The sequence below is a fragment of the Centruroides vittatus genome, unplaced genomic scaffold (genome assembly GCF_030686945.1).
Source record: "Centruroides vittatus isolate TY-2023 unplaced genomic scaffold, ASM3068694v2 contig_364, whole genome shotgun sequence".
Lineage (NCBI taxonomy): Eukaryota > Metazoa > Arthropoda > Arachnida > Scorpiones > Buthidae > Centruroides > Centruroides vittatus.
In genome coordinates, this window is record NW_027122188.1 from 5,867,274 (window position 1) to 5,895,042 (window position 27,769).

The 27,769-nt window shown below is 28.0% G+C and overlaps 2 protein-coding genes and 1 non-coding gene across 5 annotated transcripts in view; 2 read left to right on the forward strand and 1 right to left on the reverse strand.

The window, feature by feature from the left end:
• The window catches only part of LOC136975153 (protein tumorous imaginal discs, mitochondrial-like), a 32,948-nt gene extending 16,630 nt beyond the window's left edge, over nt 1-16,318 (forward strand). Inside the window, exons 7-12 of one of the 2 annotated variants that reach the window (XM_067270181.1) lie at nt 3,167-3,231; nt 3,303-3,431; nt 6,691-6,806; nt 6,872-6,969; nt 13,764-13,860; nt 16,181-16,318. In XM_067270181.1, the coding sequence (XP_067126282.1) occupies nt 3,167-3,231; nt 3,303-3,431; nt 6,691-6,806; nt 6,872-6,969; nt 13,764-13,858 (503 nt within the window). In that variant the 3' untranslated portion in view covers nt 13,859-13,860; nt 16,181-16,318. The remainder of the gene's footprint in view (nt 1-3,166; nt 3,232-3,302; nt 3,432-6,690; nt 6,807-6,871; nt 6,970-13,763; nt 13,861-16,180) is intronic. The other variant, XM_067270182.1, reaches the window with a different exon arrangement.
• Nucleotides 16,319-20,325: 4,007 nt separating this feature from the next.
• Nucleotides 20,326-20,406, reverse strand: TRNAL-UAG (transfer RNA leucine (anticodon UAG)). The gene has a single exon. It is a non-coding gene; the product is annotated as a tRNA-Leu (tRNA).
• A 535-nt stretch (nt 20,407-20,941) lies between these two features.
• LOC136975161 (protein arginine N-methyltransferase 9-like) overlaps nt 20,942-27,769 on the forward strand; it is a 40,988-nt gene continuing 34,160 nt past the window's right edge. For both annotated transcript variants that reach the window (XM_067270199.1, XM_067270201.1), the window contains exons 1-3: nt 20,942-21,047; nt 21,137-21,340; nt 25,643-25,769. In XM_067270199.1, the coding sequence (XP_067126300.1) occupies nt 21,157-21,340; nt 25,643-25,769 (311 nt within the window). In that variant the 5' untranslated portion in view covers nt 20,942-21,047; nt 21,137-21,156. The remainder of the gene's footprint in view (nt 21,048-21,136; nt 21,341-25,642; nt 25,770-27,769) is intronic.

Here is a 27,769-nt window from a genome sequence, read left to right on the forward strand (position 1 = left end):
TTATGTTCATTCCGGTTTCCTTTTTTGTAAATCATAAGTATTTTAGCAGAGTTCCAAGAATGTGGAAAATTTAGCGAATTATAAAAATAATTAAATGAATCAAGTAATATTTGTTTAGCTGACGGTGGCAGTAATTTTATGAATTTAGCAGTAATTAAGTCAATGCCTGGAGCTGATTTTAGTTTCAGTTTACGAATTGATTCTTCTAATTCTTCATAACAGTGTATCTAACATAACAGTAAACAGTGTATCTAATATTTCATTATACAGATTTGTTGATTTCATGGATGGTATTTTTTCAATATTGGGAAATCTCTTGAAGTAAAGAGACCAAGTTGAGAAATCAATATACAATTGTCATTCAAAATCTTTTTTTCCATAGTTTTTGTATTGTTGTCCAAAAAGTCGTTATTTTTATTCATAATCAGTTGCTGTTGTAATTTTTAAAAATATTTTATCTTTTTGGAGAGTAGTATATTAAAGTATATAGATTTTAATTTTTTGTAGTGATTAAATGAATCGTTTGTATAGAATTTTCTGAATAGTGATTAGGCTTTGTTCTTCTTAATTTTTAAAATATAACAGTTGAAGTCAAACCAAGGTTTTTTAAATATATGAGATTTTGTATTGTTTATTTTACATACTTTTCTAAATTGTTTTATTGAATTTTCCAATTGTAAATGTTTGTCGATTCCATCTTCTAGTCCACTGCTTAGTATGTATTTAATTCTTTCACTAATTTGTAATTGATATTGTTGATAGTTATAATAAGTTACTTGGTAGGGTACGGGTTTATTCTTGTAAGCTTGATTTTTCGCCACTTCGATAGAAGTTCTTACAGGAAAATGATCTGATAAATCACAGTTTAAAACTTGTATATTCGTACATAGATCTACCAATAATTCAGAGCATATTGTTAAATCAATTACTGAACATCCAGAATTAGTTATACAAGTTATTTCTGATGGATAATCATTTTTTTTATTCTTCCATTCAATATATATAACTGTAGTTGGTAAGTATAATCTAGTAATTGGATTCCTAATTTGTTATGTTTTTTTATCTTTAGACTCTCATGTGTTTCGAATTAGCATATTCGGTCTTCTATATTCCAAGTCCATATTTTGTGCAATTTGAGTGTTCAAATCTCCTATCATTAGAACATATGGGGAAATATTTTTCCATTTTTCAAAATCTTTAAAAATATTTAGAGTGTAGTTGTTCTGGTGGTACATAGACCAGCATGATTATCAATTTTCTTCTAGAAACTTTATATCTGGATTAGTGATTTATAATAGTACTGTTATATAATTAGTGATTTTCTGAATAAATTTTATTTCTCCAATATTTCTTTTTAGTGTCAAACTTAGCCCTCCATACGGACATCCTGGGCCATCTGGTTTTTGTGCTATTATCGATATAATTCTGTATTCTTCATTATTTTTAATTAAATCTTTGATTGGAGAGGTCATCCAGGTTTCTGTAATACCCAGTATATCAGTGTTTCTTAATAAGTATAACAAGTTGTTACTAGTAGTTTTCTTTATTAATCCTTGACAGTTCCAGTTTGTTATTTTTAGTTGTGCATTTCCCTGGTTTCCATTCTTATTTGTTTCATTATTTTCTTTTGTTTCTATTATAGTCTCTGATTTATTAAATTTTCTTGTAGGGTATATTTTAAAAAATCATCATCATATACTAATTGATTTTTCATAAAACTGTGTGTAATTTTTTGCTGATTTATTAGCAGATAACCATCTCATAATTTGAGTTGAACTCCTTGATTTTTTAAATCAATATAATATGGTAATAGTGATTTTCTTCTATTATGTGAGTTTTTAACTAAATCGGCTGCCATATTTACATGTTGCCACTCTCCCAGTAATTTATTTTGTTTCAATTTATTAAATGTCATTAAAATATTATTTCTCAGTTGTTCCAATTTCAGAGTTAAACATTTAATATTAATTTTAGAATTAGGTATACTATAGATTATTTTTTATATCCTCATTTTCATTGCATGTAATCTTTAGCAAATGCATCAAGAAATTCAATTTACATCTGTTAATTTATTTGCATAATCATATATCATTAATTTATTATTATTTATTGCATTATTCAAAGTATCTATCTTAAATTGCATTAGTGCATTAGTCATTATGTAATTTGGTTAGTTCTAATTCAATCTTTTCATTTCTTTCGTTAATAAATTGCAATTGTTTTTTAAAATTAATTATTTCACTATGAACTACATTAATTTCCTCTTGGATAAATGAAAATTGTTTCTCCATTCTTTCATTACTGATAGTATTAAGTTCTACAATTTTCAACTATAAGTCTGTAGTTGAAATGTCTGTTGTTTCCGTAGTTGTTAGCTCTATCAAAGGGTTTAAATTAGATTTATCACTTGTCTGAGTTGGTAACTCTGTTCTTCTTATTTCAGTATATTTCGTAATAAGGTTTGTCTCTAATTCCGATGATATTGCGTTGTTAATTGATTGCTTTAGATGATTTATTGGTAGTTTACCTCTCTTCGTTGGTGTTTTCGGTAACGGTCCTGGATTTGATTCAATTTTGGAGATTAATAATAGTAGGATTAGCTTGAGATTCTTCATTTTAGTTGAAAATATTACACTGTTTTCAATTATTAACAATTATATCGACCCCAATTATATTTTTTTCTCACTTCATCCGATTAAATGAATGAAGTGAGGAAAAAAGTGACCAACCACAGTGACGATCTGAGCACCCTGATTAGTTTTTAATTATTAATTATAGAATATTAATAGCTCGATTAATTATGGTAATCATTTGGCTTAGTATCAATACATCAGGTTTTGAGAAGTTGATATATACCAATAATAGGCAACATTGCTGATGATATAACTCCAAAATAAATGAAAGGGAGTGAAATTTTTAAATAAAATTTGCCAAAAATGTCTTTTATTTTAAAATAGTAACTATTATAGTTTTTGCATATTTTGTTTTTATTTAAAAATGTGTTAAAGGCTGTAAGTTATTTTATAGGATTAGAAATAAGATTTAGATCTTAAATATTTTTAATAAAATCAAACCAGTAAAAAGTAGTTTTCTAAACATTGTTTAATTTTTATTTTGGAAAGAATTTTGTTACAATATTTCAATTTATCTAAAATTAATTCAACAGGAATAGAAGATGGGCAAACTATTCGTATGCAAGTAAATAATGAAGAATTATTTATTACATTTAAGGTAAAGATTCATTCATATAATTTCATCAGTTACATTAAGAAAACTTTTTAAAAAATTGTGTGAATTTGCAGATATCAAAAAGTAATTACTTTAGACGAGAAGGAGTTGATATACACACAGATGCAACCATTAGTTTATCCCAAGCTGTTTTAGGAGGCAAGATTAGAATTCAAGGTTTATATGAAGATGTAGATATAAAGGTATGGAAGTTTGTAATTTTGTGGAATATTAAATTAATCTTATATTTCTTAAATTAGAAATACTTTTGTTAAAATTACTTTTAGTTTAATGAAATAAATTTATGTTTTTTAATAGTTTTATTTTTTTTGTTAAGTATAATGCAAATACAGTTATTTTTGAAATACTTTTGAAGCAAAGAAATATAATTTTCAATTCAATTTCATTATCATTTGTAAATACCAAAACCAACCACTGCCGTATGCTATCATGCTAATTAATGGCTATAATAATAATAATAAATTACCAAACAATTTGATTCTAAAGGGAGGTGTTAAGCATCATCCCTTAATAAATTTAATAATTATAATTTCAATTAAATAATTTAGATTTACTGGAAGAAAAAAATCTGCCTAGAGCAGGACTCAAACCTGCAATGCCTGCTTATTGTGCGGCTGCATTGCCAGTTACACTAGTCGGACCTCCTGTCCTATCCCATCTTCCAGTATATATATCATTATGCTATAACCATTGTCAGTTACTGCAATGCCAGCTGGGGAAGCATCAACTGCCCTCATTCTGTAAATTTTCTCATAAGGCATACAACAAGCCATCGTATACCCCAGCAAGGCATATATACAAGGTAGTCCCAGAAGTACCCGACCTAACAAAGAAGAGACAAAAAATTTGGGAAAACATATCTTTATTTCTCAACATAGTCTCTTTTAGCTCGATACACTTTTCCCAGCAATGTTCAATAGCTTCGATACCCTGTTTATAGTGAGAAGCGTTGAGCTTCTCAAAATAGCCATCGACCACATACTCCACCTCTTCATTGTTGGCAAATCTTTTACCACCGAGCATTTTTTCTAGTTTGGAAAGAGAAAATAATCTGAGGGGCTAAATCTGGCAAATAGGGTGCGTGATGACGCAACTCAAACCTTAACTCATTGATTTTGGCCATCATGATAACAGATGTGTGAACTGGTGCATTGTCTTGATGAAACAGCACTTTCTTTTTCACCAAATGTGGCCATTTTTTTTTATTGCATTACTCAAGCACTGCAATAAGTTTGCATAATACTCGCCATTGATTGTTTTTCCTTTTTGAAGATAAACAATGAAAATTATCCCAAGCACATCACAAAAAACTGATACGATGACCTTGCCAGCAGATAAAACTGTCTTCACCTTCTTCAGAGCCGATTCTCCCCTTTCAGTCCATTGTTTCGACTGTTTTTTCATCTCAGGTGTGAAGTGATGGACTCATGTTTCATCCATGGTTATGAATCGATGCAAAAACTCAGCTTTATTGCTGCAAAACATTGCCAAACACTCAATTGAAACATCCTCACAAAACTGTTTTTGTTCCATTGTGAGCAAATGCGACACTCATCTTGTGCACAGCTTCCTCATGTCAAAATTTTCAGTCAAAATGCAATATACAACACTTTTTGAAATGCCTACCATGTCTGCTAGCTCTTGCACTTTGAGTCAACAGTCATCCAATACCATTGTCTGGATTTTCTTCAGCATTTCTGGCATTGTCATCTCATTTAGTTGACTACTGCAATGTTCATCTTGGCAGCTTGTACAGCCTTGTTTAAACTCTGTCACCCAATATTTTATTGTTGTAAATGAGGGAGCAGACTCCTCCAGAGTAGAATCTAGCTCAGCTTTGATATTGGTTTGACTGAGACCTTTCAAATGAAAGTATTGTATCACATAACAATGACCAATTTTTTCCATGTTTACAAATTCACTGAAATTGTTCACTATTGATGGCTTTCAAACAAATACTAAACAATGTAGCGTCTTCAAACTTCAAAGTTAAGCTTTATAAGGTACTTTCAACCAAATAATTTTTTTCAAACAACTACTACCATCTATACTTCAGGTCGGGTACTTCTGGGCCCACTCTCATATAAACGAACAACTCTACTAAAACCCAATACATTGTAATACCAAAGCCAACCACTGCTGTATGCTATAGTCATTAATTAGACTGATAGCATACAGCAGTGGTTAGCTTTGGTATTACAATGTATTGGGTTTAGTAGATTTGTTTGTTCATTATCATTTGATTATGTTTGATAGTGAAATTGCCTAACATAATCAAATAACAAAATTCTAGAATAGATATTGTATTCTAAGTTAAAGGAATAATTAAGATTTTTAAAATATATATGATATAAGGCTAGATGGCTGAGTGGATAAGGTGTCAGCCTATCACTCTGGAGGCCCAGGAATTTTCTGGGGTTAGTTCATCCTGTATATGTTGGGCCTTGTCCCTTATTGCATGGCCTTCATTGGCCTCATTATGTGGCAAGTCATGATGGACTTGATAAAAGACCCTCTTAGTGTCCACAGAGTGAAAAGAATAAAATATATATTTGGTTCAATGTCACAACTGGGTGAATTCACAGAAACTTGGCAATTTTCATTATCAACTTTTTATTTCAGAACTTTTATTTATCAAGATGTGTTTCAGGTTTTTGCCCCTCTGGTCTGCACGACATCCTGGAATAACATATATATGACAACCGAAACTACCATTACATCACTGGATAACATATATACGACAACTAAAGATGCATAGAGTTCAGTTGAGTTCAGTTGCCAAATGTCTATGAATTCACCCAGTCATGACATTGAACCAAACAAGAAAAAGAAGACACTGTTTCGACACATACAACTAAAATATATATGTTTGAAAATCAAATTTTATTTTATTTCAGTATATAACACAATGAAATTGGTTCACTTTATCAGTATAATTTTTAATGTGCTTAATGGTAATATTTTTAGTTAATACCTGTATATTAGTAGATATGAAATGTAAAATATATTGAAATTAGAAATGAAATTACAAATGTAAAAACAAAAAACTTGCATCATTGTAATTAAGGCAACATAATAAATACTGAACAATAAGACTATAAATAATAATAATAAAAAAACATTAATATGTCTTGTACTTACAAGTACATATATCTTATACAATAAGTTACATCTTTTGTTGAAATTGTCACAAGTTGAATAGATAGAATTAGAATTAATTGTTTCTAAATAATCTTGTTCCATAAAAATATTTAATGAAAAAGCAATAATTTTATTTATGTAAGATTTAAATGAAATATTCATGTTTGTTAATATTTCCTCTATAAAGATACAAGATTATATTTTATATAGATTATAAGATAAATCCATAATTTAATTATTTATTTAATTTTCATAAACATTTAACAAATTTTGAAACTAGTGTCAAAATTATATTTTCAGATAAATCCTGGTACATCTTCACATGCATGTATTCGATTACCAGGAAAAGGGGTAAAACGAGTAAATAGTTTTGGCAATGGTGATCATTTTGTTCACGTAAAAATCAAAATTCCTCTGTAAGTTTATTTTTTCCTATTTAAGTAGCTTTATTTCTTAGTAATTATGTGCTTTTTTTTTTAAGGAAATTATCTGATAAACAGAAAGCTTTAATGACTGCTTTTGCTGAATTAGAAGATGATACTCCAGGTACAGTAGAAGGTATTCAGACAAAAAAAGAAGGTAACTGTAATTAAAATTTTTAAATTTGAATAAATTATAATTTTAATCTATCAACCATAACTTTTCTTACAAATATTGATTTAAATGTTTTGAATTGAAAACTTCAATGAGATTAACAGATGGTTTATTAATTATATAAAATTTAATAATTATATTAGTAATTGAATATAGCATTTATCAGGTAAATTAGAAAATAGATTTTAAATTGAAAATAAATAGAAGCTTCAGTTTGTCAAAAATATTTGATAAATATATTTCTGCTGATAGAAGTTAGAACTGTTGTCATTAAATAGAAACTTTTTGAGAATTGGAGAAAATATTTTGTGTGATAAAAAGTGCATATCTTTTTTTTACTTCTTGCGCAAATTATTCACCATAAAAAATCAATAAAAACTCAAAATTTTAATTTCCTATTTTTAGTATTAAAGAAAAATTATTATTCAGAAATTAAAATTCTTTTATTGTTTAACAATAAGTAAATGTGAAACTAAAAAGTTGTTCAGATTAGTTATTGAACTATTATAAATAAATTTTATATTTCATTCGAAAATATTGGATCTTCACTTTGTGATTGATTCAGTATGAAAAGAAATAGAAAATTTAGCGATATAGAAAAATATATGAAAATTTATTCTATAATAAATATTCACTTTATGATGGATTTAAATTGTTAACATCTGGACTATATGGTTTAAACATGGATGATAAATAAAGCCGATAAATAAATGTATATTTTTGTAAATATTTTCTAAATTATTTAAATATTCCAGTTTCCAAATTGGACTTGCATAGTAGACTTAGTTGTTAATCAGAGAATTAAGTATTTCATATCAGCTGTAATATTTATTTTCAATGATATATACAAGTTAATTTGGTTAGTCAAAATTAATATAGTTTTCTTTTTCATTTTTTCTTTTAAGTTGTTGTTCCAAATAAATGTAACTTCTAATTATGTACTTTCATCCACTATAGATATTAGATTATTTCGAATGTATAAATTCTTCTCCTTTTTTCTGATATGTTATTATTATTACAGTAAATTATCAATTTAGTTTTTTCAGGGGATTAATTTTTAAGTATAATGTGTGTATTTCTTTAACTTGCACTGGAGTGTTATCTTTATTGGTGTCAACAGGACCAAATTATTGACATAAAGAATCATATATAGTTTTATAACTGAAATACGTTTGTCAGGATTTATAAAAATATGTTCTGTGCCTTGTACATAAAAGTTGAACGAGTTGATATTGAATCTCCTTAGGGAATAATGCCTCCTGTTAAAAATAATTTAGGATTAGACACAATTCAGATATGGTAATTTTTAAATAGTGATTTAATCAATTGTGAGAAAAATCCTCCCGCTACTATCTTTTCCAGCTCTGATTTACTAGATTTGGTACCAAAAAATCAAATTATTTTTTAGATTAACAAAAATTGTGTGTTGTTTTTATAAATTTCATTAATTTTTCAATTGAAGTTGTATTATTGTATGTACAGTAGACCCCCTATAACACGGTAGATATGTTCCGTGTTATATGAATCCGTGTTGTACGAGTCACTTAAATACGTGAGCCAATCACAGCCCGGCACATGTGCAGTTTAGAGGCTATGGCTGTTTGAAAAGTTTTTGTTCCATAAAATTAATCAATTCTAGACTAATTTGACTCAACATTTCCAAATCACATATAATTTTTTGGGAATAATCCATATAAACTATGCTATAAACAAAAAATTGTAGGATTATTTACCGAGTGTGCACCATTTGACAATGCCATTGCTTAAGCTTGTTTTTGTCGTGGAGCGGCTTTTTGAACGTGTGTTTCCTGATCAGCAAATTTTTCGCAGAAAAATAACTTAACCTTGGAGACATCATTAATATAAATATAATTTTTATGGCTGTTAAATAATAAATGGTTTTTTAGTAGGTCCTCTGCTTGTTTAAATTCAATGGTTTGTACAATATTCGCTATTGGTCCAGATTCGACCGATCCTGTCATGACACAAGTTGGCAATGACGTTTTACCATGTTATACGAGTCTCTTTTAGCGTGTTATATGAACACAATCGCAATTTTTCCGCCGTGTTATATGAACCCGTGTTATGGGGATCTACTGTAATAAGAAAATTACTTTTTCTATACTTTTTGTTTTTGATGAAAGTAACAATTTAAATTATTTTCTACCTTTGTCTACCTTTGAAGTCTGCCAGAATAGTGGTAAAACATTTTCTCATTATTGGTGGTAATGATGTTGGATGATAGTTTTATGGTGCATTTAAATCTCCTTTCTTATACTTTGTATATAGCTTTATCATATTCAAATATTCTGGAAACATGAAGAGAAATAAAATGAGTTGAGTAATTTGATTAACAGTTCTCTAAGCAAATTTAAAAATTCTTGAAGAAATTAATTCTTTAGGAGAAGCTGAATAGTTGTTTGAGATAACTTCATATATTTCATCAATTGTGAATGCCTCTTTTAAATAAATCAAAAAGCTAATAATGAAGTGTATTCTTATAAAAAAATGCCATTTTTGTTAAAGGCAGTTTTCATATAGGGTAGATGTACCAGTTTTGGCCAGTGTACCAGTTCTGGCCAGAAAACAAATTTAACTTAGAAATATAATCACCACATATTCAAATCTGTCCAATGAAACAAACTTTTATTGTTAACTGTTCACACAGTTAACAATAAAAGTTTGTTTCATTTGTGATTATATTTTTAAGTTAAATTTGTTTTCTGGCCAGAACTGGTACACTGGCCAAAACTGGTACATCTACCCTAAGTCAGTATTTATAATTAGTAAAAATATATTACAAGTATAATTTAAATATTTCTAGCATCAAATAATAATTTGTAGGCATTAATGATTTTATATTTTATAAATTATTATTTAATTTTTTTATTAGGTTTTATAAAATACATTTAAGAAACCACTGATTATCCCATTTTGGCTTTAATACAGATTATATTATATACACACAATGAATTTTGAAACATACATTTTAATATCAACTAGAAGAGTGCTGCTCAAACTGTGATTAATGAGCCAACAGTAGCCCACGACGACATATCACTTAAAATTTCATAATTTTATATATTACATTAATAAAACTATTTAAAACTATTTTAAAAGTCTCTTAAAAACGTGTTATTTTATTACTTTCTTTTTTCTTTATTATTTAAACACTTAGCACCAGGGATAGGCTGCAAATTCAAAACTGGCTAAGGAAATTATTTGAAAATAACTCTCACATTTTTTTTCCAAATGATTAAAATCAAATTTCTTTTATTTTTCTTATTAATTCAGTCTAAAATCTGAAATTAAAAAAAAAAATGTATTTGACCTCCTCTGTTTTATAACAATTTTTATTTAATTTCACAAAATTACAGGTCTGCGAGGAATTGGAATAAAAGAAAACTGGTTTGTGAACGCACAAAGTTTGAGGAGCACTGAACTAGAATATGTTTAATGTGTTTTCTGATATGAGAAAAATAAAATTTCACAAATTATAAAATTTTAATTAATTTTTATTCAAAAAATCTAAAACTTGTATTTCTAGTAAACTATATACAAAGAATATACAATCACAGATATTTTCTAGTCAGTTTTATTTCTAGGAATCAAAAAGAATAAAAAACAGAGAATATTTAATTTCTTTTCTCACAAGAAAGATTGCATTTTCTTTTATGAATACTAATTTATTTTAAAAATTGTGTGTGTGTGTATTTATTTAAATAAACTTACAAGAAAAAAGTGTACATAGTTTTTAATTATGCATAAACAAATTCAAATAATTGTAATTTGACATTCAGTATATTCATTAAGAACACCTAAAATAAAGGTAACATCTTAAAAACAAAATAACTATTTCATATATTATTTGTAAACATAAGCCAATGTTTTAAATCTATAATAATATACTATCACAAATATAAATATTTAGATCTTACATGTGGTGTGTAAGAGATTATATAGGATATAAAGTGAAAATATTTATTTATTATTATTATTTTATTCTTTTATGGAAATTATTGCTTGGAATATTCTTTTTAATGCTGCTTATTCTTATGAATTCCTCACTCTTGTTACATCCATTTCCATGAAAAATTATTTTTGTCTTTTAATAATATAATAATTTCCATTATACCTATTTTAAAATTCCTGATATTCTGTTTTTTAGTTTTTACTTTTTCTTTTAAGTTTTCTAATACTTCTGCTTCACTCAAAATAATTTTTATACCTTTGTTTAGCACCTATTCTGTCAATTTTATTCTTTTCTTTTCTTAATATAAAGCTAAAATCAACATTATTTGTCGGATATAATCACTCATTTTGGAAACTACTAAAAGGGGGTTTATAGGCAAATAAACAAATTTATTCTGTCTTTCCAATCTGACATTCACCAGAGGTCAAGATATAGGGTACTATATCTTGACCTCTGAGAGTGATGATAAAATATTTTGGATGCTATTCTTGTCTGCTTAGTTCTTGTCAGTCAGAAGAAATGTCGCTGTTCACATTGGGTTTTGAAAAATACATTTTTTAGTTTTCTAAATTTACAACATATTTCTGGATTAATCAAGTTTTGATTTCTCTTAATTTTAATTCACAGAACAAGTTACTGTGATTAATGTGTCTTCTGAATGATTTGCGACCTCTGGAGAATGTCAGATTGGAAGGACAGAACAAATTCGTTTATTTGCCTATAAACCCCTTTTTAGTGGTTTTCAAAATAACTTTCCTTTTCTTTCCTAATGCCTTTTTGTACTGCTGTCTGCAGAAATTTCAATATAATTATTCTCTCTTTTGTTTTGTTGCAATTTGGAATCCAGTATTCTGTCTCAGTATCTTTATTTTTTATTTTAAAAACTTTTCAAAAATTGCTAAATAGAATTTTCAAAGAAAATAATTGAAATTTTATTCCAAGCTGCTTGAAAATAATAGTATGTATATTTTTTCATATTATCACAATCTGTTTTTTTCTAGCTTAAATCAGAAAAATTCTTGAGAGATTTTTGCCAATTTTGAAATGATTTCTGATTCTTTATCTAAAGTTTTTTCAGTTTAAGGAAAGGTTTAGTGTTTTGTGATTTGGTGATATGAAAGCCATACGTTTAAAAATTCTGGATTTTTGAATTTTTATTGCAGTAGATGACGAGTATTAATCTGTAATTAAAATCAGATTTGTCTGATTAAGTTATGTACAGTACATCCTACACGTATGATCATACAAAGAGTAAATAGAATATTAAGTTTTTGTAAAAAAGAATTTTTATAGTACAATACTATATTTTTTATAATCTATAGATTCAAGAAGAAACAGATGTGTTAAAACAGTAGTTTTTTGAAAGGATATTTTTATAAACTCAAAAATAATTTTAAGTATGAGCATAAAGTAATAAAACAACTGCTTCATCAAACAATTACAAAGAGACAATGTTTGAGCAGTTAGAAACTTTTAATAAGATTGAACATTTTTATTTGTGTAAAAAACCATCTTTAGGTTCCATACTTCAAACAAATTTAACAGAAATTCTAGAATACATGCATATACATGAAGATGGCCATTTTATTAAAGATTTTAACTGCTCTTTGTATTTGTTTTAAATATATAATTATTCAATAACAGATTAATTTCAGTGTAGCAATTTCAGTACTAATAGATGCATTAATGCTTTGTAATTAATTATAATTACCCAGTACATTAAACTATATCTATTCAACACTGTCTGGAGAGATATGTAGCAGTTCCAACTGTCACAAGTCCTACAATGACAAGGTTTGGAACAACCAAAAAACATGCATAATGTACTGTACTTGTGTTATAGTTCATTTTTGTGTATAAAATTGCCTGTTGCATGTGAGGTACTTTTCATATTATTACAGATGAGCAGCAAAGGTCATGACAGTGTTTGAATATGTTTTTCTTTTGAAACTGTTTAATTAAAACAATGTCAATGCTGTAATTGTGTTTCAAGAGTTACAGCAGCTTAAGAAATTGCAATAAGGATTTTTTTCCCTCCATTTATAGCACCACAATTTCTGAGTAGTAAATAAGTTTTGGAACTAAATTTTTCCTTCATGAAAACTTCTTAAATCTCATACCATAAATTTGAGTCAAGACATAATTTTCTAACTTATTATATCATGTAATTGTTAAATAACTTGGTGTTAAGCTCACTCATAATGAGCAAAATAAAAATAAGTAGTATAGTTTTATCAATTTAAGATATATCAGATTATTTTGAATGGTCTGACGATCATTTTATTTGAATCGAATAGATAATTAAAACTAAACTATGCAAATATTTTTATCATATTCTATAGAATTTTTAAATATGGAAAATAATTTACAGAAAATATACAATTAATTACATTTTTAAAAAATGGAATAATTAGGAACTTCAAAATTTTTGGCATATTTTTCTTGAATTTAGATTAATTTTACACTGATCTTGTCCTGATTTTTTTAGTAATATTTTAATTCTCTGTACTAATTCTATACTGTTAAAAATAATAATAATCTGAAATCTCAAGTTTATAACTCTTGTCAAAACTATTATCTGTTGTTCTTCCTTTGAATTTAACATTATAATAAAGTTGAATAATTTGAATTGAAAAAATTAAATTCAAAATTAGTTCTATTGATATCAACCCTCACTAATTTGTTTATTGAAAGATTGATATATTTTAAACTTTAAATTACAATTATTATGCATTTAATCTAATTATAAAATATTTATTTTTAAATAATTTGATATTCAGTTTCACAATTAACCCATGTTTTATAGATGATGAAAAGATCTATGCTGGAAAAGAAAAAAGCCATGAATGGGATAAAAACAGTGGTTTATTATCAAAAATTAAAAAAGCTATATTTGGTTGAAGGTATGAAATTATTTCTAGATTTATATCAATGTATTTATGATTGTTTTTTTTTTTGGAATGTAGGGAGGTGTTCATAATTATTTACATCACTAATTATATATGAAATTTTGTTAAGAAATGGTTGACAAATTTGTTTGTTGAATTATGAATTTTATATATATACACACATTTGTATTATCATTATTTACCAAACCAAGTTAAAATACTTATATCCAAATAGTAATTAAAACTTCCAGATTATAGTTATAAAATAATAATACATATTTCAGTTTAAAACTAGCTCAGTAAAAAAATGTTGCTTTTTTGGTTACTGTTTAGTTACTATTACTATTATTAAATTGCATTAATTAGTTCTAATATCCTTCCAGTTAAATAGTTCAAAGAGCAAATTCTTTCAATAGATAAGACTGCAGTCTTGACCATAGGCAACATAAACTATTGGTTATAAATATAACAAACATCTCGAAGCCCAATGCATTGATACTAAACCAAATGATTGCCATAATTAATTGGGCTATTAATAGCCCAATTAATTATGGTGATTGTTTGGTTTAGTACTACTGATATAAATTGAGTAACATGCTGATTACTAGAATGCCAAATTGTGGTTTAGTTTAATCACCATTTATTTGTGGTCACTTAATGGCTAACACTAGTGACACAATTAATAGTATTGGTCACTCAATGACTGCTATTCTGAACTAACATTAAAGTTATTCACACTATTTGAAGTTTAGTATAATCACTCTTCAATCTTTTTAAAATCAGATAGGTGTTGTCCATGTATGTTTTTAAAGAAAAATTAAACATATTTACTAATACCAGTTAAATTATTTATTTTTATTTATCAAAGATGACAAAACAAAAATCATAAATCAATTATGTTTAATAGCTAATATTTTTGACCTTATTTGTCAGGCTAGATTGTTTGAAATTATAATAATTTTCAAACAAGTTTACATGAAATATTGTGCTCGAATTAAAGGTTTCTGTTTTGTCAAATTTAATTTATTCAGTTAGGGATATGTTACTTGATGATTTATTTATATTTGTTATATTGAGAAATTAGTAAGGTATAAAATATAGTAAACATTTTCTAATGTAATTGACTTATCTGTTTTCAGCTGATAATATTGTTTTCTACAGAAAAATGATATCTTTGTATTCAGCTTAGAAGTTTTGTCTCAGTTAACATCAAAGAGAAGATAAAAAACAACTCAGTTCATTGATGATAATGAACTTAAAGAAACCAAAGCTAAAACACTTAAGTTTTATACTAGCAATTTTTTTTTAAAAATTATATATATCTTAACAAACGTCAACAGCCAACCCGATATATTAAAGCAATAAACCAACCAAAGCCGAATTTTCGGGCTGGAATCGGCTATATCAATAATAAATTATGCAATAATTTGGTATTAGAGGTAGGCGTTAGGTGCCATCTCTTGCTAAATTTAATAATTATAATTTAAATAATTTAGAACGAACTGGAAGAACAGGATCGGCCCAAAGCGGGACTCGAACCCGCAACTTCTACTCACCGTGCAGATGCATTGCCAATTACACTACAATTATGGAAGAGGAGATTGAACCAGAGGTCCGTGTAACGTAATTGGCAACGCATCTGCACGGTGAGTAGAAGTTGCGGGTTCGAGTCCCACTTTGGGCCGATCCTTTTCTTCCAGTTCGTTCTAAATTATTTAAATTATAATTATTAAATTTAGCAAGAGATGGTGCCTAATGCCTACCTCTAATACCAAATTATCGCACAATTTATTATTAATATAGCTGATTCCAGCCTGAAAATTCGGCTTTGGTTGGTTTATACCTTAACATTTATGTATTTGTTGTATTTTATTCAAACTGATTTGTAATCAATTCCAATCTGTAATATAATGAACTGTTAGAAGTATTAGTATGAAACTTTTAAGTGTTTTAGTTTTGTTTTCATTAAATTCATTAACATTGATAGACTTTCTTAGCATTTATATTAGCTTTGTATTTTATCCAAATAACTAAAAATAAAAACAAGACTTGAAAGAAAGAAAAAAAATGCTTTAAAATTAAAGGAGTCAAAATGCAGATTATTCTGATTAGATCAAATATAGCTTATTTTTGATCACACTTGATATAAATAAAAAAATTATGTTGTACTTTTAACCAAGTTCAGAAAATTTAAATATATAATGTGCTGTTTTTGTGACAGTGCTAAAAGGTGGAAATTAATTACAATGCATGATATATAAGTAAAAAATTGTATAATAATTTAAATTTAATAAATAAAAATATATAATAATTACAGAAATAATTTTATTTGCAGATAAAAATTGAAAAATTGCTATAAATGAAGATAGAACAAATATTTGAAGATGCCATAATAAAACTCAATAGACAGCTGCTTTGTTTAAAAAATGTTTAAATATTTTAAATGAATAAATTTATTAAGATTGTCTTATTATCTTTTCAATAAAATGATTATTTACTTAAAATTAAATCAAGATATCTAGAGAAAATAAACCATTGCTAACATGTTTTGCAAAAATTAGTGTAATTTTGCACGTTATGATTTTCAAATGAAATATATTCATGAAACTGATAAATAATTTTAAAATTGTAAATAAAAATAAATTTTTTACACTATACAAGTTATTATTTATTCTATATATACACATTGTGGGTATAGAACCATGCATTACTTATAGGAATACTATTTTTGAAAAACAAATTTAGCCAGCAAACAATTTTAGATCCACAACATATATTTGTTTGTATTCCTATATATAAGCATGAATTTCGGGTTTTCTGAAATACTTGACGACAAATTAAATAATGCACAGGGCCTTAACAGATTAGTAGTTATCTAACGTGCACAAACAATTCACTGTACTGTACATAAGGGTAAAACATGAATTAGTAATGAGGATTAAACACACACACTGAAGAAAACAACTTCTATAACTAATCATATTGAAAATAAGTAATGTTTATAAGGAAACTCTTTGATTCTATCAGTATATTTTTAGGAAGATAAATGGAAATTTCTATGTATATTTATGTTTCATAGACACTGAAACTGATTTATGGACTCCAGGAATCCATTAATCTACTTGGAAAATGGTATAATATACTCATTGGTAAAAAAAAAGGCCCATCCAAATGTAATTCTCCAATAACTGCAAAACTTGGCATTCAGGTCTCAGATAGGTATGTAAATTATAGTTATCCTCCAATTGTTTGCCATGTAATGCCACCAGAAAAGCATAAAATCACTATACCAGTATCCTATAAAAAGGCTTGCAGAGCTCACTGTTCTGAATTTTCATTGTACCAGTTTGCAGGTCTTGAGTGCCAGGCATGCCTGTGTGATGCAGTCAAAGATTATGCACAAATGATTGAACTAAAGAAAAGTTGCATCATCAAGCTGAAAGAAGTTTGTCATTTTTGCTGAATTTCCAACCATTTGGGCTGTTCTGACCTAACTGTGAGGTGGTGTTGGGAACAATACATCAGTATCTGATGGACAGGTTCTGGATGCTCCAAACACACCACTACGATGATCTGAGACAAGCATCAATAACATATTTGTTTACAAAAAACAGGTGGAAAGCCTTACTATAGAATTTTTTCTTCTGTACCATTGGTATGCAACTAGCACAGGCAAATTTGCATACATAGTGATCAGTAAGCATCTTTCCATTAGCACCCCATTATTCGTTTTGTTTGAAGTGATGTCATGATAGAAGCTTGGGCTGCTGCAGACTGTTTGTCTGTAGCAACAAATCAGTTTTGTTTTGGAACAGATATGTTAGTGTGTAGAGGACCTATGGCAAGAGCTTCAATTCCATCTTTACTGAAGAGCAGCACGCTGCCTTTATTGCTGGTTGCCATTTTGTGAGTCAGTCAGTCATTCCTAGTGGTTTATGAGAGACATTGATGGTATAACATTTGGGAAATCCTGCACTCTGTTGTGTTCTTGTTACCTCACTTTGCTGGGATCCATTTCAGTGATCTACAAGTGTGATCTGGTATGGCAGTTGCAACATCTGTGGGCAAATCTATCATAGGATTGCATATGATGCCTGCAGGCCCGATCACATCATTGCATCCAGACAAGAGGAGGGCCTACGATGTACTAAATGATTCATTATTAAATTATACTGTTTTTTTCAGGAAATTATTGTTCCTTTGTCATGATATTGCAATCTCGTATTACCATCATTATGTTTGCACTAATAGTTTCATTCAATTACAGCTCTACTCATTGGTACATAACTTTTGTCAACGAGTTTATTCAGTCGTGTAATATAACGACGATTCTGCTGTTGTGGCTGCTATGTTGCATTTTTTTTTTTTTTTAATTTGATAATTTATGTTCTGAAAAATTTACATTTTAAGAATAAAATTTTAATTGATGCCAAATTTTATAGTAACTCCTTTATGCTAATATTAATTTAGTGGCATAAAAGCATTTTGAATGTAGTTTTACTAACTTGCTTGACCTTAACTGCAGTCACTCTGCAATATTTTTAAAATGAAGCAAGCATTAATTGAAATCCAAGCTTAAATGAACAGTTATTTACTATGACATTTCCACATTGACGGGCTGAAATTTTTCGTCACAATGTTCGCAATTTTAGTAGTGTCTTGCTCCTGTAAATCACGCTTTTCCTGATAACAGTAGAGTCCTAAATTTTCTAACTTTCATTTATCTAACTCCTTTCTCAAGATTAAGGAAAGACAGACAGATGCCAGTGAGAATTTATAGGTTGCAATTTTTGAAGATTTCAACCCAATAAAGAGAAATAATTTGTAATGTTTGAAGTTCTTGTTAGAGCTGTACAAAAATGGTAAACTTCGACGTGGTGCCCCGACTTTCTCAAGCATCAAATGAAATCCCGAAGCCTTCTTAACAGCTAAAGAGTGCTTAAATAATGCAAATACTACTTTTTATCAAAAATATAAATCAAATACTATTATAATATATACATTTTTATTTTTGCAGTGTATTTTTTAAAAAATGTGACAACTAATTTGGGACAGGGGTAGTACACAAGATATACTTATTTCTATTTCACGAAAATTTTGTGCAGTAAAGTTATTGCATCTCTAAGGTTAGCTTATAATTTAATTATAATTATCTCATTATAGATTGGACAAGTAAAAAAATATTTTAAAGAAAAAAACTCTATCTAATGTAGATAAGCCCATCCATCTCCAGAATTTAAAAAAAGAAAAAAAATTAGTAATGGTAATGTATATGCAATGCGATATTGTTGCAATCTATATACCAAAGGTGAAGAAAACCAAAGAAAAGGTGTGCCCGAATAGCAAGAAGCGAACACAACAATGTAGGCACATTCAGAGGTATGGACTCTAGAGGAAGAAATGGCATTCACAGAGAAGGACAATAAACAATTTTATCTGCATACAAAAATTTTGGTTTGTATCCAAGAAAGAATTTTATAATCTTTATGGAAATGGCAATGGTAAAACCATAAATAAATAAAATAAAATAATAAATGTAAAATTAAATATCGATAAATGAATTGAAAAGTTAACCGTAAATTTAAAAAAATAATAATGATAAATTATTGTTTTAATTTATGGTTGTCTTTTTCCTTTTTAAAAGTCATTTGTCATGTCCAGTCTAGAGTGAAAGAATGAATGAATGTTTTCCTTTACACAGGATATAAGGTTAAATAAAATAAAATATAGGACTAATATCCTTCCACATATACATTAAAATAAGTACAGTACATTTATATATCTTTAGAGTAAGGATTATTTTTAGTAAAAAATAAAATAAATTATAATTATATCTTTTTGTTAGCTTCTTTGTGTTCCCAGAACAAGAAAGGATCTCATGTTTTTTCTCTTTATTAATTAAGATAATTGATAAAATTGTCTCTAATAAACCCTATTTTGTTTAATATTATGATAATGAGTTATAAATGATTAATTATAAAAATAGTTAATTACAAGAAAAATAAACCAATATCTTAAATATTTTAAAATTATTAATGAATTTATGAATAAAATTAAAAATTTTCTGCACAATTTTTTCCCTTATAAACCTATTTACTAGAAAAAATATTAAATAATTTAACATCTGTCATCTGTTAAAAAACAAAACTTGTATATCAGAATTATATCTCATACTTAATAATTATCTGAGTAATATCATGTTACACTGAATCAAATGAAGTGTCATTTTTAATTTCAGTCGTTTTTGTAAATATTTTTATGTTAAACAATTAACTAAACACTGTTAAATGAATATTTTTATTATAATTAAAAAGTTTTTTGTTAATAAAATTATCTAATTTATGCTCTCTAGCATTTTTTTTAAATAGAAAGAATTTACTTTATCGAAAAATAAATTTTAAATAAAAATAAAAATCTTTCTCTAATTTTTATGCCAAAAGTGTTGTTTTAAACGAAAAAATTACAAGAAAAAAATGTAACTGGCAGCGGTGGGATTCGAACCCACGCCTCAGAGAGACTGGTGCCTAAAACCAGCGCCTTAGACCACTCGGCCACGCTACCACTATGTACAGCCTGCCTCTAACCGACCTCATCATGATGAGCTCGTGTTTGATCGTTCTATTTTATCGTTAATCTTCTAAATTAAAGCGATAAATAACTTTAATATAATATTATCTTTTCTCTTTTCGAAGATATAAATAATAATAACCTTATATTAAAATTTCTTATTGTTTAGTCATATGATAGATAAAAATAAAATTTCAATTATGTCATTTACGGTAATATAAATTTACAATTATTATTAAACTCGCAATTAAACTTAATAATTTTATACTAATAAATACTATAGCTAATAAATAAAAATTACTTAATTATTCGAAGTATTTAGTAAAGAATTCAATAGATGGCACTGTTTAAAATTTATAAAGCTTTTACTTTTAATTACAATAAATTTAAAATTTTGGAGTTTTTTTTAAACGTTTGTCAATGTAGGAATACGATTTAATACCTAATTTTATATGTAAATTATTTATAATAATCAATTTTACATTATACGACTGTTTATTTTAATATTATGTGTGGCGCCATCTGTATGACGTAAAAGTAATCAAATTTGAATTGTTGTAATCGAAGATTTTATAAAAAAACGTGGGCAATACATGTCGAATGTAAAGTAAAGGATCGTATATTATAGCTTACAAGTAAGTTGACGTGTAATATATTAAGAATTTAGCTTAAGAACCGATTTAATGTGCAATTTATTTATTTATTTATTCTGTTGCTTTGAAAGGAAAGTTGCAACTTATCAAGATGACAGTCCATATATCATCCACTAAAAGTAAACAACTTCAGTTGTTGCAAAGATCACAGGAAAGAGCAAATTGTTGTCTTAAACAAAGAGAATATGGCAGAGCATTGGCTCATATGTTGATCATTCTTAAAATTAATCCAAGTTTAAAAGATGATTTGAAATCTGATTTTGTTTTTGCTGTAGGTAAGAATAATAAAGTTTACATACTCAAATAGTATATTTAAATGGGACAATGTTTGATCGTTATCATCGTCATTAATCATTAATGATTAATCATTAATCATTAATCATTAATCAATACCAACTGATACGATATTGATTATGATTAGATCAATTTATCAATTGATCAATAAAATTGCAAATGAAGGCTTGAATAAATAATGCAAAAGATTTAACGTTGCTTAAAAAATAATAAATTTGCCTGCTGTGAGATGCTCTCGTATTTTTTTTATTGCCGTATGCATTCGGATGCAACTTTCGGATTAATAGTGGCAATAAAACAAATGATATTCTGGATGTACTATAGATTACCACCTATGAAATTTCAGGACTTTGATTATATATTTGAACTCGGGAGACCGAGACGAGTTCAACGGTACCCTATTTTTGGACTGGAGACGAAAAATAAAAAAGTTATCATACTTTTTAAGTTACCATACTTTTTTAATGCTCTCATGAAGACGGCACCATAGTTGCTAGTACTACCATCTTGCGGTAAAGTCTGCAAACCATGACGTCGGACTACGGTCATCAGGGTTAAACACGTGATACGAGAGCAGAGAGAACGACGCGACTTTCGATTATCATGCGATTGCCATTTCGGTTAATGTTTCTTATGGCAGCGAACATGGTGGCCATTCCCACTGTTCGTGCTCCTGACTGACCTCCCGGAGGGGAGCTGCCGGCAGGCCGCCATATGCTAAACGTCACTAGTTATTGATTCACGGTAGTTCTTGAACAAAGTAAAAAAAGGGGGGAAACGTCTACTAAAGGCAATTTTAATGGCAAGCGACACAACTCCCGATTACGATAGCAAGGCCGACTCAGCGGAGAGAGCGACACAACTCCCTATCATTGCACGATCGCTGGAAAAAAGTATAATAACTTTTTTATTTTTCGTCTCTGGTCCAAAAGTAGGGTATCGTTGAACTCAACTCGGTCTTCTGAGTTCAGATATATACCCAAAGATCCGAAATTCCATAGGTGGTAATCTATAGTATCCCCGATATTCTTATGTTATTTACTAGCCGACGAGTCCAGCATTGCTCGGACGAAATGTAACAATAGCAAAGGTTAAGATTATTAGTTTATAGCTGATCTTAACCGTTTTCACCGGGTGCAAGAATTAGGTCCTCTTGTCTTCGTAGACTAATTAGAGAAGTTTTAGATGGGGCTAAAAATATGTACGATTTCCTGCAAAAATGCAAAAAGCTGCATCTAAAATAGTAGAGTAGAAGCCGAGTTCTTCGGGATAATTCTCTCCCTTGTAGGGAAATTTTAAAAAATCCCTTCTTAGTGTAGTACATTCTCATGATGTACCCTAACTGTGTACCAAATTTCAACTTTCAACTCCTAACTGTTTGGGCTCTTCACTTATTATTATTATAATTGACCCATCTCGATTATATTATAAGATTAAGTAAATAAAAGAAGGAATTTTGTAAAAATTAAATATTTTACAAAATTCCTTCATACATTTGTATAGCTGTCTATAACCATTATAGTAATAAAATTTATAAATTAAAGTTTTAAATGATAATACAGTAGAGCGTCGATTATCCGACCCCCAATTAACCGACCGCATTCTAGTTGGCAAATTCAAATGTCCACTAGTGATGTGGCGCTACAATATTTGGTTATGTCTTGGCTACTTTAATCTTATTTTTGTGAAATTTTTGCATGTTTTAGCTGGCAGCACTGGCTCGACCGTGAATGGGAGGCTAGTATTTAAACCAGGCCTAATACACTATACTAATAATGTATTTTTTCATACTTTTCGGTTATCCGACCAACCCCAGTTCCCAATTAAGTCGGATAATCGATGCTCTACTGTATATTGGATAACTTTGCAAAAACATGATCAATTTAAATAGTTTATTGATGATTCTAAAACAAATTTACCAAAAACAAAAATTAATATAAAATTTAAAAGCATTCTATAATGACATTTCACAAAAGCATTAAAAGTATATTGAAATTCGGTATCTGAATTATATGATTTGCAGTTTATAAACACATTTAATGTCAATATGAGTTGCATGTAGTTTTTGATTTCATTCAAGTTTTTTCGGTAATGATAAAAATTTTATCAGTTTTGTTTTCATCATTATTCAATACTGAATCTATGAAGCTAAATCATATTCTTATATAAACATAGTAGCTTCATTATTGATCAATGTCTCAAACTCTATGTACTAAATTTTACTTTTTATACTTTTTTAAAATTAAATAAAATTTATTCTATCAAGTAAAATAAACTATTATTTGTGCCATTATATTTCTTGCTTAATTATATATGTTACTTACAGTGGTGTGCCATCCATGGAAGCTGTGGAAGCACTGCTTCCCTTGTATTTTCTAAAATATAAACACATATTGTGTGATTATTTTCATATTTTAAAATACTTTGAATTAATTAAATATAATAATTTATTATAATTGCATTATGTATCTTATTACAAATTTCTATACTACATGTGAAAAAAAATGATAAGATTGCTATTGTATATTCAAATATAAATTTGTATGTGCATATTCTCGACGGAAGCGCTGTATTGTCGAATACAGGACAGCTTCCACGGCCAAAATATTTGAATTATGTAAAGCAACCAGGTTACAGGCATTCGTGCATGCGCTTTACAGAGCACCAACCTCACATGGTTTAGCTCATGGATGTTACACACCAAAATATTGTATAACGCTTCCAATGATTCTATATCCAGGGCCTGCACAGCTTCTCTATCATTAAATGTCACCTCACTTGAGGTTTTTCAGAATAATATAGACTGTAAAACTGATTTAATAATTGAAATTTACCTCTTCTATTTATAAAATATAAAATAACATTTTTTGCAGTTAAGAATTGTAAAATTTTATTTTACATTAATTTTAATATACTGCTATGGATATTTTAAATGTTTATCTATGTTATAGTTTTTAATTTATTTATCCATATTGCACAATGAAGTGCCTTCAATAGACATCAGGCTTTACATCCATCTTTATTCTGCTGTTTAGGTGCTGATAGTGTTTTGGGCTCTTGCCCCTCTTATATTGGATAAACATAGATAAAAGACACATTTTCAAATTAGAAGAAAATTCATACAAATTTGAAATAGCTATTCACATCCATTTTAATTTATTAATAAAAAAATATATATCTAAAAACACTATATATATATTAGAGATTGTGCGTATACACTTCAATCTCAATAATCCAGCCATTTGCGAGTTTGATACATCCCAGTCTGACACTAGTCAACACTTCAGTATTATTTGCACTGTTGCCAAATCATAGGCAATCTTCCCACTAGTTAAAACACCAGTTCCTACTAAATTTGAACAATTTCACACTAAATGTGGCATATTATTGGGCTTGAGCTTGGCTTGATATTGTTAGACTCGTCATCTTAGTATCTTTAACACAATATTATACAAATATAAAAATTGGTCTCCAAAAAACTATGTACTTCTCACAAAATTTACCACAAACTTTCAATTTTCCATTAAATTTAATGGGAATTTACCCACTTAGTAACATGATTACTAGTTACAGCAGTGTGCTTAGATGTGTATTATGCATTTTATTATTATATTATTATTTTGCATTTTATGTATTATTAGTTTTTATTCATTTATTTTACCAAATTTTTATTAAATAATAATATTTATAGGAAGATTAGCTCTATAAAATACAGTTGCTTATGCAATTACTGATATTATAACATTTATTTTACATGGATACAATGCTTTTCTCATAAGAAATAAACAAACCAAGAGCCCAAACAATTGCAGCACACCTATCAGCAAACTTGTTTATTACTACTTTTAAGGGTGAGAACAATAGGCATCAGTTAATCCAGACAATGGTATGACAATAATTCTAATAGCGTTTACATGACAAACATTGGAAAGTAAAAATGATTTTTGTTTACAAATTTAATGAATTCATATTTTGTTTAGTATTTAATATTATTAGATCTATAAAATATGATTATTGGAATATTTAAATTTCATTAAAATATTAGACTACTAGCAGTTTTTAAAAATGAAGATATATTACTCAGCATATAAATATAATAATTATATGAAAATAACTTCAATAATACATCTTAAGATTGTTACAATTACTATGCATTTAAATGATAATTAAAATTATAGTTTATTTCATTATTTTTCATATGTAAATATATCTGTTTTGTGGTTTATATATTGTGTAAATATATTATTCATAGTTAATGGAATAAAAATTTTGTTTTGTTATAGAGAAACATGCTAAGTATCTTGAACATTGTGAGAAGTGGGATGATTTGTTTCATTGTTACAAGCAAGCTCTTGAATTTTTTCCAGAATGTGAATGTATTCATCACGATTTAGGATCATATTTATTTAAGTAAATATTTTAAATGAATGATAGTAATTTTTAATTTATAAATGATATTATTTATTGATGCTAATTAATTTAAAAAATTATATTTGTATTTAAATTGTAAAAAAATTGTATTTATAAAGAATAAAACAATATAATGCTGTTTTATGTTTTATAAATACAATTTTTAATAATAATTCTTTAGATTAAATTTAGAGAAAGTAAATAACGATTACCTTTATTACTAACTATTACTAAGTTAAAATAATTATATTTAAAGCATTTATTGTATTTATAAATGGTTTCACTTTAGAATAGATTAAAGGCACATACCAACTGACCCTTTTTAATGGTACAGTAGAACATCGATTAACCGACTTATCGGTTAACCGACCACGTTCTAGTCAGCAAATTCAAATGTCCGCTAGTGATGTGGCGCTACAATATTTGGTTATGTCTTGGCTACTTTAATATTATTTTTGCTAAATTTTTGCATGTTTTAGCTGGCAGCACTTGCTCGACCATGAAAGGGAGGCTAGTATTTAAACCAGGCCTAATACACTATACTAATAATGTATTTTTTTTCATACTTTTCGGTTATTCGACCAACCCCAGTTCCCAATTAAGTCGGATAATCGATGCTCTACTGTACTTGCAAAACAATTTGTTCTTTACTTTTGTGTGTATTTCTGGTGAAAGCCCATTTGAAAAGTTATTCCTTAAAACGAATAATTTGTGTGAACGTGAAGAAGAAATTATTTAGTAAATGATTATAAAAATATCATTACTCTGTTCATAAGTGAAACAATCTGAAAATACAATGGCATTTTAAATGTTGTAATTGTTTTATTGTAATTTAACAATTTAGAAAATTATTATTATAAAATTATATGAGATAATATATAAAGAATATTTAGGGTAAGTTTATTTTAAAATTAATGCCTTATAAATGTATATTTAATTTTTAATTGATCAGCTATGTTTTTTATTATGTAGTCCATTTTTAATATGTTTTATGTATTCTCATACAGATTGTACCAAACATGCTTTTCTTGACCACCATTTGTTGTAAGAGATTCAGAGGAGCATTTTCTAGTTAAAGCTGATATAAAGAATCAGTTTGTGGCATTACCATCAACCAGAATACAAGAAATTTGGCCAACTGGGATTAACTATGAATTTGTATATAGAAACAAGGGTTGATTTGGGTATTCTTGGATAGAGCTTTTTGTAATAAATCATTATTGTTAAGAAAAATTTATTATTTTTTACTGTTTATAAAATAAACCAAACCTAAAAAGGGTATAACCTTAAAAGTGCTCAGCAAATAAACACATAAATAAATACAACACCTTTATTTGTTGCTGAGAAGAATATCTATTTGAGCACAAACATTTTCAGCCCTATTAACAGGCCATCTTCAGGTCACAACTAAAATGGAACTGATACATTCCTTACATGCAGGGTTTGGACAACCACCTTCCCAAACTGTTAAGAAAATAAATCAACGGGGGAGAACAAGGGAGTGGAGTAAGGGGAGAAACGTGGGTGATGGCAAGACACATACCACAGTTTCTGACAGCACGTAACGAGAAGGAATGAAAGATGTTACAAAGAAAGGACAAAAGACGACACGAAGAAGCACATCGCTCTATCAAGATGGTGGAAGACAGTTGATATTTAAATCAAAACATAGAACATAAAAATTACTTAGTGCTCAAATATACAGGCAGAAAAGAGGAGTTCCGATGGGAAGTCTCCTCTCAGGGCTTCTTTGCAAGTTAGTAGTTAGAGAATTAGAAAGAAGAGTCCTATGTAATTTTAAGGAGGATGTTATACATTTCTGTAGATATGTGGATGACATTCTTATTTTATGGAGGAATAATAACAGGATACATGAGTTATTAGATACAATCAATGATAACAAGGACGGCCTTAAGTTAAAATTGGAACAAAAAAGTTCCTCGAATGTGCACTTCTTAGACATTAACATCAGGTTCATGGGTGATCATTTGTCCACCAGT